The sequence below is a fragment of the Pseudorasbora parva genome, chromosome 13 (genome assembly GCF_024679245.1).
Source record: "Pseudorasbora parva isolate DD20220531a chromosome 13, ASM2467924v1, whole genome shotgun sequence".
NCBI classification, from domain to species: Eukaryota; Metazoa; Chordata; class Actinopteri; order Cypriniformes; family Gobionidae; genus Pseudorasbora; species Pseudorasbora parva.
Window position 1 is genome coordinate 38,950,547 of NC_090184.1, and position 17,378 is coordinate 38,967,924.

General features: G+C 38.3%; 1 protein-coding gene across 1 annotated transcript in view; it reads left to right on the top strand.

Moving 5' to 3' along the window:
* Positions 1-17,378, top strand: part of plxna3 (plexin A3) — a 220,160-nt gene that overhangs the window by 178,209 nt on the left and 24,573 nt on the right. Inside the window, exons 11-19 of the mRNA XM_067414327.1 lie at positions 4,142-4,238; positions 7,530-7,720; positions 8,595-8,743; positions 9,131-9,251; positions 10,645-10,781; positions 13,911-14,078; positions 14,528-14,621; positions 14,737-14,976; positions 15,232-15,375. Coding sequence (XP_067270428.1) covers positions 4,142-4,238; positions 7,530-7,720; positions 8,595-8,743; positions 9,131-9,251; positions 10,645-10,781; positions 13,911-14,078; positions 14,528-14,621; positions 14,737-14,976; positions 15,232-15,375 — 1,341 coding nt within the window. The remainder of the gene's footprint in view (positions 1-4,141; positions 4,239-7,529; positions 7,721-8,594; positions 8,744-9,130; positions 9,252-10,644; positions 10,782-13,910; positions 14,079-14,527; positions 14,622-14,736; positions 14,977-15,231; positions 15,376-17,378) is intronic.

Genomic DNA, 17,378 nt, shown 5'->3' on the forward strand with positions numbered 1-17,378 from the left:
AAAGATTCGGGCTTACCGCACACACCACTGAGGGCCATTTTCCACTCTTCAGGGCCTCTCAGACTGCTGGGGAACGATGTGGCACTGCTTGTTTTCTCTGTTGTGATTTATCTGGGCTGTACGGCTGAATGAGCGCTGATGTAACAGCTGACGTTTCAATCGGCCCTAATGACCGAGGCATGAGGTTTCATCGAGGCAGGGTGTTCTTTTGCTTCTTTCCAAAATAGATTTTGGTTTGGCCATAAATGGAAATAATTGCAGTGCATTTTTCACTGCTGAGGGGGAATTTAGTAAGAATGAATAGCGATTTGCACATTGGCCATGTTGTTTTAGTGCTTGATTAACAATAATAATCAGACAAATTTGGTAAAGGTGAACACAATTGAGCTACGTAAATCCATATTGCACATATTAAGTGAATAAGATGCCAGTTTTGCACTGAAATATACCGCATAATAAACTGTTTAGTGTATTCATCCTTAATTATAAACTCATTTGGATGCATTAATGTAACACATCATATGTTAATGTTAACATGTGATAGTCAGTTTGCATTAGACAGTTCAGTATTTTCCACTGATTTTTGCACTGAAATACACTGTAAAGTGAATTAGTCCTTTCATTTCTGTAGCCTTGTAAATGGCATGATCGCACATTTATCAGGGCAAAGGAAGGTAAAAGTGCCGTTGTGGTGGTTCATAATGCTGAATCTGGAGCCTCGCTCTGGTAAGTTTACTCGTATTCTCTTGGACTTCCCATCTTGAAGTCTCTTAAGCAAGCAGCCACCGATCGATGAGCCTGATCAGCGATATTCTCTCAGGGTTGTGTTGGCTAAGTGCTCTCAGTGTTGTTGCTAATTAAAACCCGTACAGTAAAAACCATCGTCACCTGCTTTCTGAGCCACATGACAAGCTGCAGCCGCACCATATCAGAGCTTAATGAGTTTTAAGTTTAAGCTTTAATTATTTAAGCTGTTAGAAAATTAGAATATTACTTAAGACACCAGTACAAAAAAAGTATTTTTTTTGGAAATCTTGGCCAACTGAAAAGTATGAACATGAAAAGTATGAGCATGTAAAGCACTCAGTACTCAATACTTGTGGCTCCTTTTGCCTGAATTACTGCAGCGATGCGGCGTGGCGTGGAGTCGATCAGTCTGTGGCTCTGCTCAGGTGTTACGCGAGCCCAGGTTGCTCTGATAGTGGCCTTCAGCTCTTCTGCATTGTTGGGTTTGGCATATCACATCTTCCTCTTCACAATACCTCATAGATTTTCTATGGGGTTAAGGTCAGGCGAGTTTGCTGGCCAATTAAGAACAGATACCATGGTCCTTAAACCAGGTACTGGTTGCTTCAACACTGTGTGCAGGTGCCACGTCCTGTTGGAAAATGAAATCTGCATCTCCATAAAGTTGGTCAGCAGCAGGAGGCATGAAGTGCTCTAAAACTTCCTGGTATACGTCTGTGTTGACCTTGGACCTCAGAAAACACAGTGGACCAACACCAGCAGATGACATGGCAACCCAAACCATCACTAACTGTGGAAACTTCACACTGGACCTCAAGCAACATGGATTGTGCCTCTCCTTTTGTGCCTCTCCTTTCTTCCTTAAGACTCTGGGACCCACATTTCCAAAGGAAATGCAAAATGTTATTTCATCAGAGAACATAACTTTGGACCACTCAGCAGTCCTTTTTGTTTTTAGACCAGGCGACACACTTCTGATGCTGTCTGTTGTTTTAGTATGGCTTGACACCAGAAATGCGACATCCATGTCTTGCATATGTCTGTGCGTAGTGGTTCTTGAAGCACTGACTCCAGCTGCAGTCCACTCTTTGTGACTCTTCCTCACCTTTTTGAATGGGTTTTGTTTCACAATCCTCTCCAGGGTGTGGTTATCCTTATTGCTTGTACTCTTTTTTTCTACCGCATCTTTACCTTCCCTTCGCTTCTTTATTAATATGCTTGGACACAGAGCTCTGTGGACAGCCAGACTCTTTTGAAATTACCTTTTGTGTCTTGCCCTCCTTCTGCAAGGTGTCAATCGTCTTTTGGACAACTGTTAAGTCAGCAGTCTTCCTCATGATTTAACCATTTAAAGGCCTTTGCGGGTGTTTTCAGTTAATTAGCTGGTTAGAGTGTAGCACCAGATGTCTTCAATATTGAACCTATTCACAATATTCTAGATACTGAATTTGGGATTTCCCTTAGTTGTCAGTTATAATCAACAAAATTAAAAGCAATAAACATTTCAAATATATCAGTCTGTGTGTAATGAATGAATAAAGTATACATGTTTCACTTTTTGAATGGAATTAGTGAAATAAATCAACTTTTTGATGATATTCTAATTATATGATCAGAACCTGTATGTTAATTTTACATTTATAAATGAATATTGTGTCAAAACAAAAACAAGTAGTAGCCTAAATAATGTGGAGCAACCAAAAAAAAAAAAAAAAACATATAACAAGCAATAAAACTGATTGCTTTCTAAACGTTTTCCATTCAAAAGCTGAGTGATTTTTCTTTCTCAGCTTTACTGTTGTTTGATTACGTATTACTGATGGCTTCATAGACAGCGGGAGCTCTAATAAGCTGCTTTCACACTAATGCACAGATCTCTTTTGAAAAATAACATCAAGCAAAGCGCACGTTTCCTCTACAGGCAGATCCTGTGCAATTAAGCCTGCAAAAGTCTTTGTGATTTGCTTCAACCTTTCCAAACTTTATGAAATATTATTTTATGGAAGATTTGAGTGTTGTGTGTGTATATATAAAAAAAATGTTATGTATGTATTTGTGTATGTATGTTTTAGTAGTGTAACTGTTCTCTGTAAAAAAAAATCGAACCGTACCGTTCTTCACCAACTCAAGTCTTATCTGACAATGCATTTATAATATGGTTTGTTGAAAATAACATTTTGAGTTATACTAGTGTATATATACTATATATATATACACACACATATTGTTAGGAATTCCTTTCTTAAATCGTAACAAACAAAAGGAGACACCACACAACCGCTGCATAAATATACTATTTATTTAACATGAAATTTAACATAAACATGAAATGTCAAATATTCAGTGTACATGTTAGTCAGTATGCAAGTGTGTAAGTGTAAGCTTGAAATGCAGATGTAATCAGTCCAATCAAACATAACATAACTTACTGACAATAACACACGCCAGCCTTCAATGCCAGGCCCAAACTCGCTCTTCCGCTCCTGCTCTGTTTGATCCAGTCCCTCTTAAAGTGACATGCTTAGGTTCAGGTGCGAAACCACGCCATCCCAGCCAATCACCTGTATAACTCACGATAAACAAACTGACGTAACCGTGTGTGTGCGTGTGCGTGTGTGTGATGTAATGTAATGTATGTTTCATAAGCACTACATAAAATAAATAAAGTAATGGCTGCTGAAAATTCAGCTTTTCATCACAGGAATAAGATACATATTAAAATATATTAAAACAGAAACCATTTAATTTAAATTTTAATAATACTTTACATTATTACTGTTTTACTGTATTTTCTATTCTTGATATTAAGAGACTATTTTAAAATAAAATAAAAAAACGTATTTTTCCAAACTTATGACCGGTAGTGTATATACACACACACACACACACACACACACACACACACTTGCATATATTTATATGTATATATTCTGTTCTCTCTCTGTTTTTGAGTATGGCCTCATCAACAACGAAATGCGTTCTTGTGAAGAGAGTGAAACGATTGCGTTGTCCCCTTCTGTAGTCATGCTCTTTGTCAATGTGATGTTCAGATGATGTCAGTCATGATTGGCAGTCTATTTCCAGGAGTGCTGTGAAGTGTGCAGCAAATTATAGATCTGGATTTAAGCTAATTTCCACTGGGTCATGAGAGATGTTATCGGGATTGATTCTGAGCAGGGCAGGTGGAGAAAGTGTCAAGATAGCTTCATCTTCGTCTGTAATTGTCTCTTGAGACCGGCACATGATGTCAGCGATGAGTTGGCCATATTTTTCCAGTAGTGCTGTTAGGTTTGCAAATGATTGTTTTTCTTATCCGTGCCAGTTGATACAGAAGGTGGAGAATATACAACTTTTTTCCTCATATAGATGTTGTTTCTGTTTCTTTTTGTCACAGTACTGGTATGAAGGCAATGAGATGGGAGACCTGCCTGTGGATTTCTCCATCGTGTGGGATGGTGACTTTCCCATCGACAAGCCGTCATCCATGCGAGGTAAGAAATCACACACTTCACCTTAAGCCCCCTAGTGGCATTTCTGAAGCTTCTGAGAAGTAATATTGAAGCTATCCTCTCTACATTCATATTTTATTGGCATTCCCAGGGTCCTCTTGATGTGGGAAGATGTTACCTTTTGTGTAAAGTGGAACTTAATGCATCTTTTATTTTATTTTATCTGGATTTCACAGTCTGTTCAAACACACTTAGTCTGCCAGGTATTCTATCGGTCACCGTGGCATGTTTTATTAATAACAGGGCGCCTGCCTGCTTCAGCCTTATATAACAGCACATTACTGTGGAGGAAAATGTATAGAATCCACGGCTGTCAGCTTTTAACCTGTCCACACCGCTGTCAGTTTGCATTTACTCGTAACACTTTGAGAAATACGAATCGAAAGACCTCCAGGAGTCGATATATCTCTTGAGGAGGACTTCATCAGGTTTGCTATTACGGAGTGTTTCAGTGCTTTCGAAGGAATAGAGCCGAGAAAGGAACAGAAAGTCACAGCTCACCATGTATCTGCAGATATACAATCTCTGTGCTAAATTATAGGTGTTGTGTGTTTATTAGTCTGTGATCGTGTTTTCAGTGGTCTGTCATTTTTAGTTCAGATGGGTAATTCAACATCTTTATCCACCTTCCCATAGCCGCCTTTAAAGACTCCACATTTGCCCAGAATCCAAGGCAACTTCACATGTATTCTTTACATGCTAGATAGTCCCAGAATGCCTTGCAATACACTTTGTGAAGGTTTTTCTTCTAGATGGCAAAGTCTAAAGAAAAGAAAAAAGAAAAAAAATATATATATAATTTTTTTTTTTTATTATTATTATTATTTATTTTTTTATATAATGTTGAAGGTGTCTGAATACATTTTGGTTTGATTGTACATCAAGTAAATTATATTATACACACACACACACACACATTATTTATATATATATATATATATATATATATATATATATATATATATATATATATATATATATATATATATATATATATATATATATATATAAATAATGTGTGTGTGTGTAATATAATTTACTTGATGTACAATCAAACCAAAATGTATTCAGACACCTTCAACATTTTCTCACATTATCACAGTTCGCTATAGTTTAGAAAATGGTAATAAAATATGAAAAGAACGGACAAGTGTGAGTCTCAGTCAGAACAAATTCCTCTTGATAATATCAGATAACTTTGATAGAGAGATATGTAATGGATTATAATTAACCAATCAGCTGTCCGCTGTTAAATATAAGTACACAATTAGATAATACCAATTTAGGTCAACCAATGACCAAGCAGTGCTTCATTTTGTTCAGTCTGTGGTATGAAAGGTCGCATTATCAATTAAAGAAAAATCACTTCAGCAAAACAAGGTCAAGGCAAAATGAATCATTTTGGTTAACTATAGTGTCTGCATCCACTAGTAAAAAATTATATCTGGTGTCTGAAAATATTTTTAGTTTGACTGTATAACATAATTAGGGCTGTCTATTTAACACATTCATTTAATTAATTAGTTGTGGAAAAAAACACATTAAATGCCCCGCCCCAGACCAAACCCCTATATAGGTCATCTTATATTTCATACAGTTGTGACGAACATGATGAAGGGCAACAGCTCGCCTCACTAAAATTCAAGATATCAGGGTAAAAAAAGTACAAAGCGAAGCAATATCACACGACTAACAAGTGCAATATCACTCGAGGAGCGTTTTTTCTGGAATAGCGTGAGAGCAAATGTAATATTGACTTAATACAACAGTTAAAGGGATACTTCAGCGCTTTTTCATATTAAACTGTTATTCCCTTAACTCAAACGAGTTGATACATCCCTCTCTCGTCTCAGTGTGTGCTCTTAATCTCTCTAACGCGCGGTGATGATCTGATAGCATTTAGCTTAGCCCACTAAGCCCAGTTCATTCACTATGGTACCAAACAGAGATCAAGTTAGAAGTGACCAAACACCTCCACGTTTTCTCTATTTAAATACAGTTACACGAATAGTTGAACGATCAAGTATGGTGACACAAAATAAAACGTGGTGCTTTTCTAAGCGGATTAAAAAGGAGAACTATAATGTATGGCGGAATAGCACTTCTGAGAGTACTTCGGCTAGGGCAGTAAAAAGTCCCGGCTGAAACATCCTCCCTCACATCGCCCCCTCCCTCCTACTGACAAAATTGGGTGGGATGTTTCAGCCTCGTCGAAGTACTCTCAGAAGTGCTATTTGACCATTTAATATACATTCGGTAACATTTTAAATATAAAAGCGAAATATTATATATATATATATATATATTACAAACTGACAGCTGTGTGTATAATACTATGTTGTAATATAATAGATTATATTTTTATTTTACATTTATTTAGGGCTGTCAGTAATCAAGTAATTACATGATGTGTCCATCATGCTATTCCTGTATAATAAAACAATACATTTTATATTTATTTTGATTACTTATTATACATTATTTACTTATAGATGAGTTTTTTTTTCTCCAAATTTGCAATATAAGTATATTTCATTTACTATCGAAAAAGCATTTAATTAAAAATGCGCTATACTTTTGTTTAAGTATTGTTGCTAGCTTAGCAACATGCTAACATCAAGCTCTGTCTGAAATAGGTGTGTTTAGTGGCTCTTTTTGGATGTTAAATATGAGTGGCTGTTACACAAGTTGCTACCTGTGTGTGAACAGCATTTCAACATCAGTAACATATGAGATTTTACAATGCTGCCAATGTAGACAGTAGGCCTAACCTATGAACACTGGTCTCCTCTCCACCAATCAGCTGGTGTGTGTGGTGGGCACACTGGCGCAACATGGCTGCTGCCATCACATCATCCAGGTGGATGCTGCACATTGGTGGATGTTGAGGAGATTCCCCTCCTTCCATGTTAATCACATTGAGTACCCAGAAAAGCGTTTTATAAATGTAACGAATTAACCAGCGAGTGAGCTCCCTAGCGTTTTAAACAGAGCAACTGTGTATAGAACTCAACCTCTACACCCACTACAGCGGAGCACCTTGGTTTTCTGCTTCCTCGAGGCCTCTGGTCAGAGTTATTAGTGTGTGTGGGCAGCACATGAATCACGGCACAGTGAAAGCAGGCGTGGGTTTCGCCTCGGCTACCTTCCCCTTACAGTTCAATTATCGATTGGCACACCACAGCTGGCACCACTCCAAACATGCCCTGCGTTTAACTGCCCAGCTGAGAGTACGGCTATATTCTCACTCTGTGTGTGTGTGTGTGTACGCAGCTCTCCTGTATAAGTGTGAAGCTCAGAGGGACAGCTGTGGACTCTGTCTGAAGGCAGACAGCATGTTTGAGTGTGGCTGGTGTTTGGCTGATAAGAAGTGTCTCCTGAAGCAACACTGTCCTTCGCCCGAACACAACTGGATGCATCAAGGACGGCGCAACGTACGCTGCAGCCATCCTCGTATCACAAAGGTAACACAGATTTGTAATGTTTTCAGATGAACCATAACGAAACATACCACTCGACACGCAGTGACCTTCGCAAACCCTTTTAGTCCATAATGTGACATTTCTAACGGTAACAAGGAACGTAATTATGATTAGACCAGGACTTTATGCAAACAAATATGTATATATATATTTGCAATTTTTAAAGAATACAACTTTCATCCCTTCATACGTGTGTGTGTGTGTGTGTGTGTGTGTGTGTGTGTGTGTGTGTGTGTGTGTGTGTGTGTGTGTGTGTGTGTGTGTGTGTGTGTGTGTGTGTGTGTGTGTGTGTGTGTGTGTGTGTGTGTGTTTACCCTTTTTTAGAGGTACAGAAATTATTTATTATTTTATATATCTCTTTTGTTCTTAATTTATTAATGAATTAATTTTGTAATGTTTTTTACCACTTAAAATATAGAAAAATATGTATTTATATTCATATCTTTATCTTTTTTATTATTATAACTCACATTTATTTATTTATTAATCTTTATGTATTATTTTGTAGTTACAATCTTTATATATATGTATATATCTTTATTTTGTCTTTAGAACTAAAACAAAACAAAAATAAAAAAAATTATTTATCTCTTATGTATTTACAATTTTTAGAATTAAAAGTGTGAGTATTTCTATATACTGTATATTAACAATTTCTTTCCTCAAAAAGAGGTTTTATCAGCCTTTAGCTTTTTTATGGAGTCATTTTTAAGAAATGTGTCCCTCACAGTATGGTTGAAAACACACAAAATACACAGTCCTCTTGAATGGCAGATATCCCAGACTGCACCTTTCAGAGCGCTGACCTTTACAGTTTTTGAAATGCGTTTCTTTTATATCATCTCTGTCCCCACAGATCCGTCCACTGACGGGGCCGAAGGAGGGCGGCACACGCGTGACCATTGAAGGAGAGAATCTGGGGCTGCAGGTTCGAGAGATCACACATGTGCGTGTGGCGGGAGTCCGCTGCAACCCTGCGGGCTCTGAATACATCAGCGCTGAGAGGTGGGTTATATCAAATATTATACACTACAAATTCAGCTTCATACATCTCATGCCACTACTAGTTAAAGGTGTAGTAAGCAGTTTCTGAGAAACACTGTTGATATTTGAAATCAACCCAAATAAACAAAGCTCGATGTCTCTTTATCCTAGCTGAACCAGACAAACAATGACACTCAAACTGTCCTGTTACTAAGGCTAGCATTACAACAACAGCCTATCTTGGCTCGGTGAAAGCAAAAACCAATGTTACTGATGTGTGGAGCAGAAACTGGTCTCTCCAGTGTTGGAAAGCTTTTCTTATATTGAATGCTTTTCTGATCATTAACCCTTCTTTGCCCAGTGGTATTCCTCTGACCTTTGATTTCTGTGTTTGTTCTTGACCTGCAGGATTGTGTGTGATATGGAAGAATCTCTGATGTCGAGTCCGCCTGGTGGTCCGGTGGAGTTGTGTATTGGCGACTGCAGTGCAGAGTATCGTACCCAGTCGTCTCAGACATACTCTTTTGTGGTAAGACCTCTACTTTTTAAGACGTATTAGCTATGTTTGATGAAACTTGAAAAAATTTGTTAGATATGTTAAATATTGTCATATATAGGACAGTATATGGAGGGTGGAAGACATCAAGACAAAATCCGGTATGCGCAGTTCAGTGATTGGCTGGCAGAATAAAAGCTGTAGGGGTTGGGAAAAGTTGATTAATGTCCATTTTTCTTTATTTATTTTTAATATTTATATTTAATCACTACTGTGGTTATTTCGTAGCTGAAAAGAAATGTTATTTTTTTTTAAATTAAATAAAATATATACTGTATTTTGATTATTATTATTATTATTTATATTATATATTTAATTATGATATATATAATTAAATGTCATAAAAAGTAAAAAATAAATAAATAAAAAAGGCAAAAAAAAATATACACACACAACACACTATATATACATATGTGTGTCTATTTATTTTTTGCCTTTTGATTTATTATTTTTTTCTTTTTTATCCAACGTATGATTCCATTTTTGCCAAAACATAAGCATTGTAATTACTAAACACTCAAATTAGAATTTTTTTTTAAAAAAAAATTTGGATATTAAATTTGCCATTATGGCGCCTTTTAAGGCAGTTTCCAGTGGCTTCAAACACATAACAGCACCTGACTGGCCAGTGAGGCAACTGCCTTCGATTTTTAGACGTAGCTATTTTATTTTAATCATTCTTTTTGTATTGATTGCCTTATCGCTGCTAACATTTTGTTTGTGGTGATTTACCAGCAGCTAATCAATATGTATCCATCCTTGGAGACTCAGCCAATCGGATTTTGCTCTTGAAACCGATGAATCGTTAGGATTCCCCTTTCCTACATCCTGTTAGCCAATCAAATCAACCGGTGGAGCCCATGTGATAATGTAGTTGAAGGGAAGGGGGATGTAAAGAATGACACAATTACCCCTTCCTCCCTGCTGAGTTTTAAGTGGTGCCCAGCAGGAATAGGGCATTAGTCTATTATCCTGAGCCCAGGAGCTGTACGTACACACACTCACACACGTATATAAATGGATGACCCTGCCTGGATTCCCTCAACATCTAATCAATAGCGTCCAGGCAGCTTCAGTCGTGCAGAAGGGTAAAGCAAATGAAAACACGCACTCCAACCAATTACACAGGTATGCAACTAATTACTGCGAGAAGACGGCGCTGCAGCAGCGCCTGACAGGTCCTGCGCCCAAACAAACGAGCCCTGCACGGAGCGAGAGCAAACAGGACATTTCTATTACAGTGATGAGTGTAATCTTTTCGTGTAGTACCAGAATGGGGAAAACAAGTGCACGCTTGAGCGTCTGTATCAAGCCGCAGCAAGCTCCATCTGTTCGGAAGTTACCGGCGTTTCTCTCGTCCCTCTAGACTCCGAGTTTCAACCGGGTGCGGCCGGAGAAAGGGCCCGTGTCCGGCGGGACCAGGCTGACTATCTCAGGCCGACATCTGGACGCCGGGAGCACCGTGACCGTGCTTTTGGCCCAGGAAGAGTGTCTGTTTGTCAGGTGAGCAGCTCTTCTGTCAGCTTTTAAACGGATCTTCTGGCACGGATCACATCTGTGTCTCTCGACATCTGTGGGATACAGTTGGACTTCGCAGGAAGCGAGATGTGTCATTTCCACATGAAATCAAATGAGCGTGCATGGCCCTCCTCAAGTACATCCACATGCTCATGTGCCAAGAAACATGATGCATTACTAGTTCTGATTGTTAGTGAACTGTGTGGTGATTAAACTGCAGAAACATCTGCTTAGTTAGAAGACATACATTTGATAGTGTTTTCATTTCCTGAATGAAAAGACCAGCATGAATTGCCATGCTACTCTAGACTGGTTTATGCTGGTCTAGCCATGTTGTCTTTCTGGTAAAGAACCAATAAATAAATAAATAAATAAATAAAATGTTTAGAAAAATAGATTAAAAGTAAATAAATATATGTATAATATTTTAACTCTCATTTAATTTCAGCTAATAATAAGTACTGTAGTAATTAAATGTTTATTTAGAATAAATCTATATATATTATAAATAATTATATATAATATGCGTTTATGGATATATAATTTTATATGCAATTTTTTAAGTTATGAATATTTAATGACTACTAGGGCTGTCAAAATTAACGTGTTAACGCAAATTAATTTTAACGGAACTAAAGTTATTAACGCGCGATTAACCCAGCGCGCATTTTCTGTTTGATCCGTGGCCTAGCCCGTAGTTGGAAAAATTTAGATAAGCCGAAGAAGTAAAAGATGCAACAGCAAATATTAATAGGGAAAGAAAACAGTTAACATTAATATTACTTTTCTAAATCAAAGTGCAGTTATTGCCTACAAGCTACCATCATTTCTGTTGAACTTTTATTAAGATTCCAAGTCAAAAGAAAAATGCATTTTTACACTGAGCACATTCTCTTCAGTCCGAGCGTGATGCGTGAATACACTGAAGCTCACTCTCGCTCATATCCGAGGTAAATCATTAACATCATCACACTTACAGTACATGTGTTTTATTGAACTAAATACATTACGATCGGCTAAAACTAATACGCAGGTTACTTTTCTAAAAAAGAGTGCTCCCGAGTCCGTGTTTCTCACACTGTTCACATGAATTGCGCCACAGTTCAGCGTGCACACACAAAATACCGGCAGTTCAATAGAAACCTACCATCTCTTAAAGGAGCCACACTGTATTCCAGCTCTTAAAGGGGCCACACTATATTCCAGCTCTTAAAGGGGCCACACTCTATTCCAGCTCTTAAAGGGGCCACACTGTATTCCGGCTCTTAAAGGGGCCACACTATATTCCAGCTCTTAAAGGGGCCACACTATATTCCAGCTCTTAAAGGGGTCACACTATATTCCAGCTCTTAAAGGGGCCACACTATATTCCAGCTCTTAAAGGGGCCACACTATATTCCAGCTCTTAAAGGGGCCACACTGTATTCCGGCTCTTAAAGGGGCCACACTATATTCCAGCTCTTAAAGGGGCCACACTATATTCCAGCTCTTAAAGGGGCCACATTATATTCCAGCTCTTAAAGGGGCCACACTATATTCCAGCTCTTAAAGGGGCCACACTATATCCCTACTTGTCACAACCTCCTCCAGGTATGGTGTGGTAAAGGTGCGCTCTTATGTCCTCTTTCACATTACCGATCTTTCATACGGACTGTGCCCTGTGCTGAACTAAACTGCCAGTGTAAAAACGCCCTCTATTTATATTCTTAAAATGAGAGAAATCACAGCTTATTCTGAATTTTTAAGAGACATGAACAAGTTCTTTGAAAAACATCTATGATCTTTGATACATGGCTAGTCTTCATGTTGTATTATTGATTATTATTGAATAAGTATGGTTTCACTAATAATAAATGTACATTTGCATAAAGCATTAGGGCTGTAACGATACACCAAACCCACGATTCGGTTCGTATCACGATTTTAGACCAACGGTACGATACAAACCTCGATATGGGGGGGACAAAACAGTTTTATTCTGTACAGTATTCTGTAGCCTATTTTGTCGTCAATACCATATATCTGTAGGGTCAATAGGCTACTGCCGACGTTTTCTATGCGGTACCAATAGGCAATATATATTTAACATGAAGTATAGGGCCTCCTGTACATCAATACCAACAGAAGTGCCGCGTCAGACACGCTTCTGGTGTGCAAAGAAAGAGAAAACGCCATGCAGCCGCCCCGCGGATGGCACGCAACAGAAACGCCACGCTCACACCACGTTGCCAGCCGGTTGGGGAAGCTTCTTGAAACACTTACGGCAAATTGTGTGGGTCTTGTCAACTACACGATTGCCATCCTTGTTCTCCACCGGGTAGCTGAAATGTTGCCATACTGCTGACTTAAAAGTTGGACCTGGACAGAAAGGATAATTCTGGCAGTTGGAAGGGGTGTGTCGCGATTCTGCCTTCTCACATCGCGATACAGGTTCGTGGACCTGCGTATTGCGATTTCGATTTCATATCGCATATCGTTACAGCCCTATAAAGTATGCATATTTGTCCATACCCATGTTGATTTATTTTGAATATTTAATGACTACAGGGCTTGTTTCGTTTGAAATGGATTATACGTTATACGTTAACACACAAAAAATATATAATAAAATATGTACTATATAATAAATGTGACATTATGGTGCCTTTAAAGCAGGTCTGATTTTCTTACTGAAAAGGCCGGCAACTCTAAACTGGTTTATGCTGGTCTAGCCATGTTGTTCACAAACAAAAATTAGCTGGTGAAGCTGGTTGACCATAGAAGTCCAGCCCAGCATCCAAAACACATTAGAGGTCTTTTCAACCTGCTTAAAAAACAGCTTAACCCTTAAATCTAAGGTGGTCAGCCTGGTCAAGTTGGTCTGTTTGGATGTTTTTAGAGGGGATTTCTACACTTTTCTACTGGGAGACCAGATGGCTGACCAGTTAAACACCAGCTTGGCCATCTTGGCCAACCAAATAAACCATCTTAAAGCCAGACAAGACCACTGTAGGCTTGTTTGAGCAGTTTATGCAGGCAATTTTGATTCATTTTTTAAATTTGTAAATGATAATGGTCAAAATTGCATCAAATATTTCTGGTTATATAATTTAACTTCATGTTTTGTTCTGACAGGAGAACAGTGCGTGAGATTGTTTGTGTGACGCCACCATCAGCATCGGGCTCTGGGGCTTCATCTGTCAAGCTGTTCATCGACAAGGCGGAGGTCACCAGCGATACGCGTTACATTTACACCGAAGATCCTACCATTTCCAGCGTAGAGCCCAACTGGAGCATTATCAAGTACGTGTACACAACCTAAAACACACTCAACGGCTCCGCTCTAAACCCTAGTGAGATACCTTACTGTCTGCTGTCTACACAAGGTCTTGTTAACTTCAAAAAAGGCATTCCTAAGCCTGATGGAATTTCATAAATAGATGAATTGGGACACTAACAGAGCAGAAACTCTCTCACAGCATATGCCAATGACTCGGTAGTCTAATTAGCACAAGGAATGTATAGCAAGCTCAAGTATTGAAATATAAAAAAACTACAGTCATCCCACCAGCTTGGATGAAAATTTGATGTGACTGTTGCAGTGCTTTCTCTGATTGCTTTTTATCTGTACAGAAAATATGTTGGGGGGAAAAATGAAAACTTTTTTTCAGTTAGTTAGTTAGTTAGTTAGTTAGTTAGTATTTTACTAGTAGAACCTAAATGAAACGAGTTTTACTTGTTTGTTCTGATAGCGGCAGCACCACCCTCACGGTCACAGGAACCAATCTGCTAACCATTCAGGAACCCAAAGTCAGAGCCAAATATGGAGGAGTGGAGACCACAAACGTGAGTTCCCGACCAGCTGTCCTTCTCCTCTCTGTGCCCCCACCATCATTACGGGACAGCATGTTGTTTATGCGATACTGCTTTCGCTACATAATGTCTGGATGTTCTTCTGCAGGTTTGTATGGTGGTGAATGACTCCGCCATGACTTGCTTGGCTCCGGGCATAATCTACACCAAACGTCAGGCTCCAGAGATTGGCGTTCACCCGGATGAGTTCGGCTTCATCCTGGACCATGTATCCGCCCTCCTCATCCTCAATGGAACTCCTTTCACGTACTATCCTAACCCGACCTTTGACCCTCTTGGGAATGCTGGGATTCTGGAGGTCAAACCAGGATCACCTATCATCTTGAAGGCATGACCTTTGTCAAAATCTCATCATCTCTAATTTACATTTTTCCTCAGTTGCATTGCGTGAATTCAATGTCCTAGTCATGTTGCGTGTTGAAATCATTTTATTTTTCTGTGCATAAAACACAATTGTAAATAAATATTTTTCAAGAAAATAATCATTGTGATTATTTTAATAATGTGTCTAAAAAACAGGCATTAAAAGGTATATAATGTTAGTATTTAACTCAACTTTCTCTGTGCCTACATCTGTAAACAGGGCAAGAACCTCATCCCTCCTGCTCCCGGTAACGCTCGGCTGAATTACAGCGTGATGATTGGAGAAACGCCCTGTCTGTTAACAGTCTCTGAATCTCAGCTGCTCTGCGATTCACCAGATCTGACCGGAGAACAGCGAGTGATGGTGAGGATCATGCTGCTGACATTTTCCCATCATGCATTATAAACACCTAATCTATAACGAGCCTCTCTTGCTGGCGGAGAGCTAAACACTCTCACCTTTCAATGCGCTGACTGAGAATTTATGACTGTGGTTATTGTATATCAACCAATAAAGGTGGCAGAAAATGAATTGATGGCCATAAGATGGTGAAAATGCTGAATGTTTGGTTTGCATGGACTCGGGCATTGTGCGCTTTATTTAATCAATCTCATAATAAGCTACTGCTGCATGGCCATCTTTTACCTTAATGCTAAAACAGAAAACATAAAGGTCAACTGGAAGTGGCTCGCAGTACATTAAGTACTTATTAGGATTATAGGGAGCGCTGATACAAGCAATTTCCCTCCTAATCTAGCTTTCTGCTCTCGTGGCAGCTCAAACAATTATTACAAACAGTAGACAGGAATCCTTCATAACCTTCATGGTCCCTGACATATGCTTAGAGAGAGCATTTGAAACATGTTCAGTCCCCTTTATTGATCATAACAGCTTTCATTAGTGGATGCTCAGGAATCATCATTATTATTATTACTCATGCTTGGCGTTAGTCATTTGAACAAACCCCTAAACCTATGTATTAAGCTTTAGCAGTTCGTCCTGTGCTGTATGTGACGGACATGATGTCTCAAATCATGTTGCTTTTTAATTAGAGGTGTCAATTCATTTGCATCACTCTTGAAATATGACTGAATTATTTGTGTTCGTTATATCTGCATCGTTTATCTTTTTGATCTTTCGTTTGGTTTTTTTGGTTTTTTTTCGCTAAAAAATCTAACCTTTCATTGAAGTAAAACATTTGAAAGTCTAATGCATGTTGGCTTTTTAATTGTCTAGTCTACTTATTGGCACCCCTAGAAATATTTATGAGTAAAATATCTCTGAAGTATATTCCCATTCATATTTACGTCATTATTTTAGCACACCAGGTTGACTAGGAGCATAAAATTATCCATCAATGACTTCCTGTTCCATAGGAGTAAAACACAAAGGCCAAATTCCCTTAATCAATTCAACTCAATTCACATTTATTTCTATAGCGCTTTTCACAATACATCAAAGGAGCAAAAAATTTGAAAAAAATTCAAAGGAGCTTTACAGAAAATCATGTGTCTACATTACAATTTAGAGTGATCCGTTATCCGGTGGAGCTGTCCAAATTGTGTATTTCAGAAATGTATGTAGTTAGCTAGCAAAGTAGTAACTTAACATATTAAATTAAGGCAGAAACAATGAGCTCATTGAAGTAATAAATACATGTTAACAATGATTAGGATGTATAGCAGAATTTAGATTTGGTGCATGTTGATTCAGAGTTGCGTCATCTGAAGTTCTCACAGGAGTTACCGTCGTCTCTTTATAGGAGTTGAGGCGTCTAAAGTCTTCATAAATATATTTAAACATTCATCACGGTGAGTAAAACCAAAGAATATAGTTCTGATCCGCAGCTCAAAATAGAAAGTGGTTTTAAAAAAATAGCTAAAGTATTGAAAATCCCCATTTGCACCATCTGGGCAATAATTAAGAAGTTCCAATCAACTAAAGATTTTACAAATCTGCCTAAAAGAAGACGTGTGTATTGTCCTAATGCATGGTTTCGAGAATAGTTTCGGTGGACAAAGACTCTCCAAGGTCCACAAATGGAGAATCGCATAGACTAGTTAGGTTTTGGGGTCAGAAAGCCTAAAAATGTATCAAACAGCACCTACATCACCACATGTTGTTTGGGAGGGGTTCAAGAAAAATCCTTCTCGCTCGTCCAAAAACAAACTCCAGCATATTCAGTTGTCAGACACGACCGGAACGTCAAAAGTTCAAAGGCTTCTTTGGTCAGATGAAAGTAAACAAATGTATATATTTGGATAACCAAATGGGTTAATAATAAAATGGGTTATTTGCCAATAATTGTGGCTTATGTGAAGTAGAGAAAATGTATTTCATTTAGTATTTCAATTCAATTGTTTTAT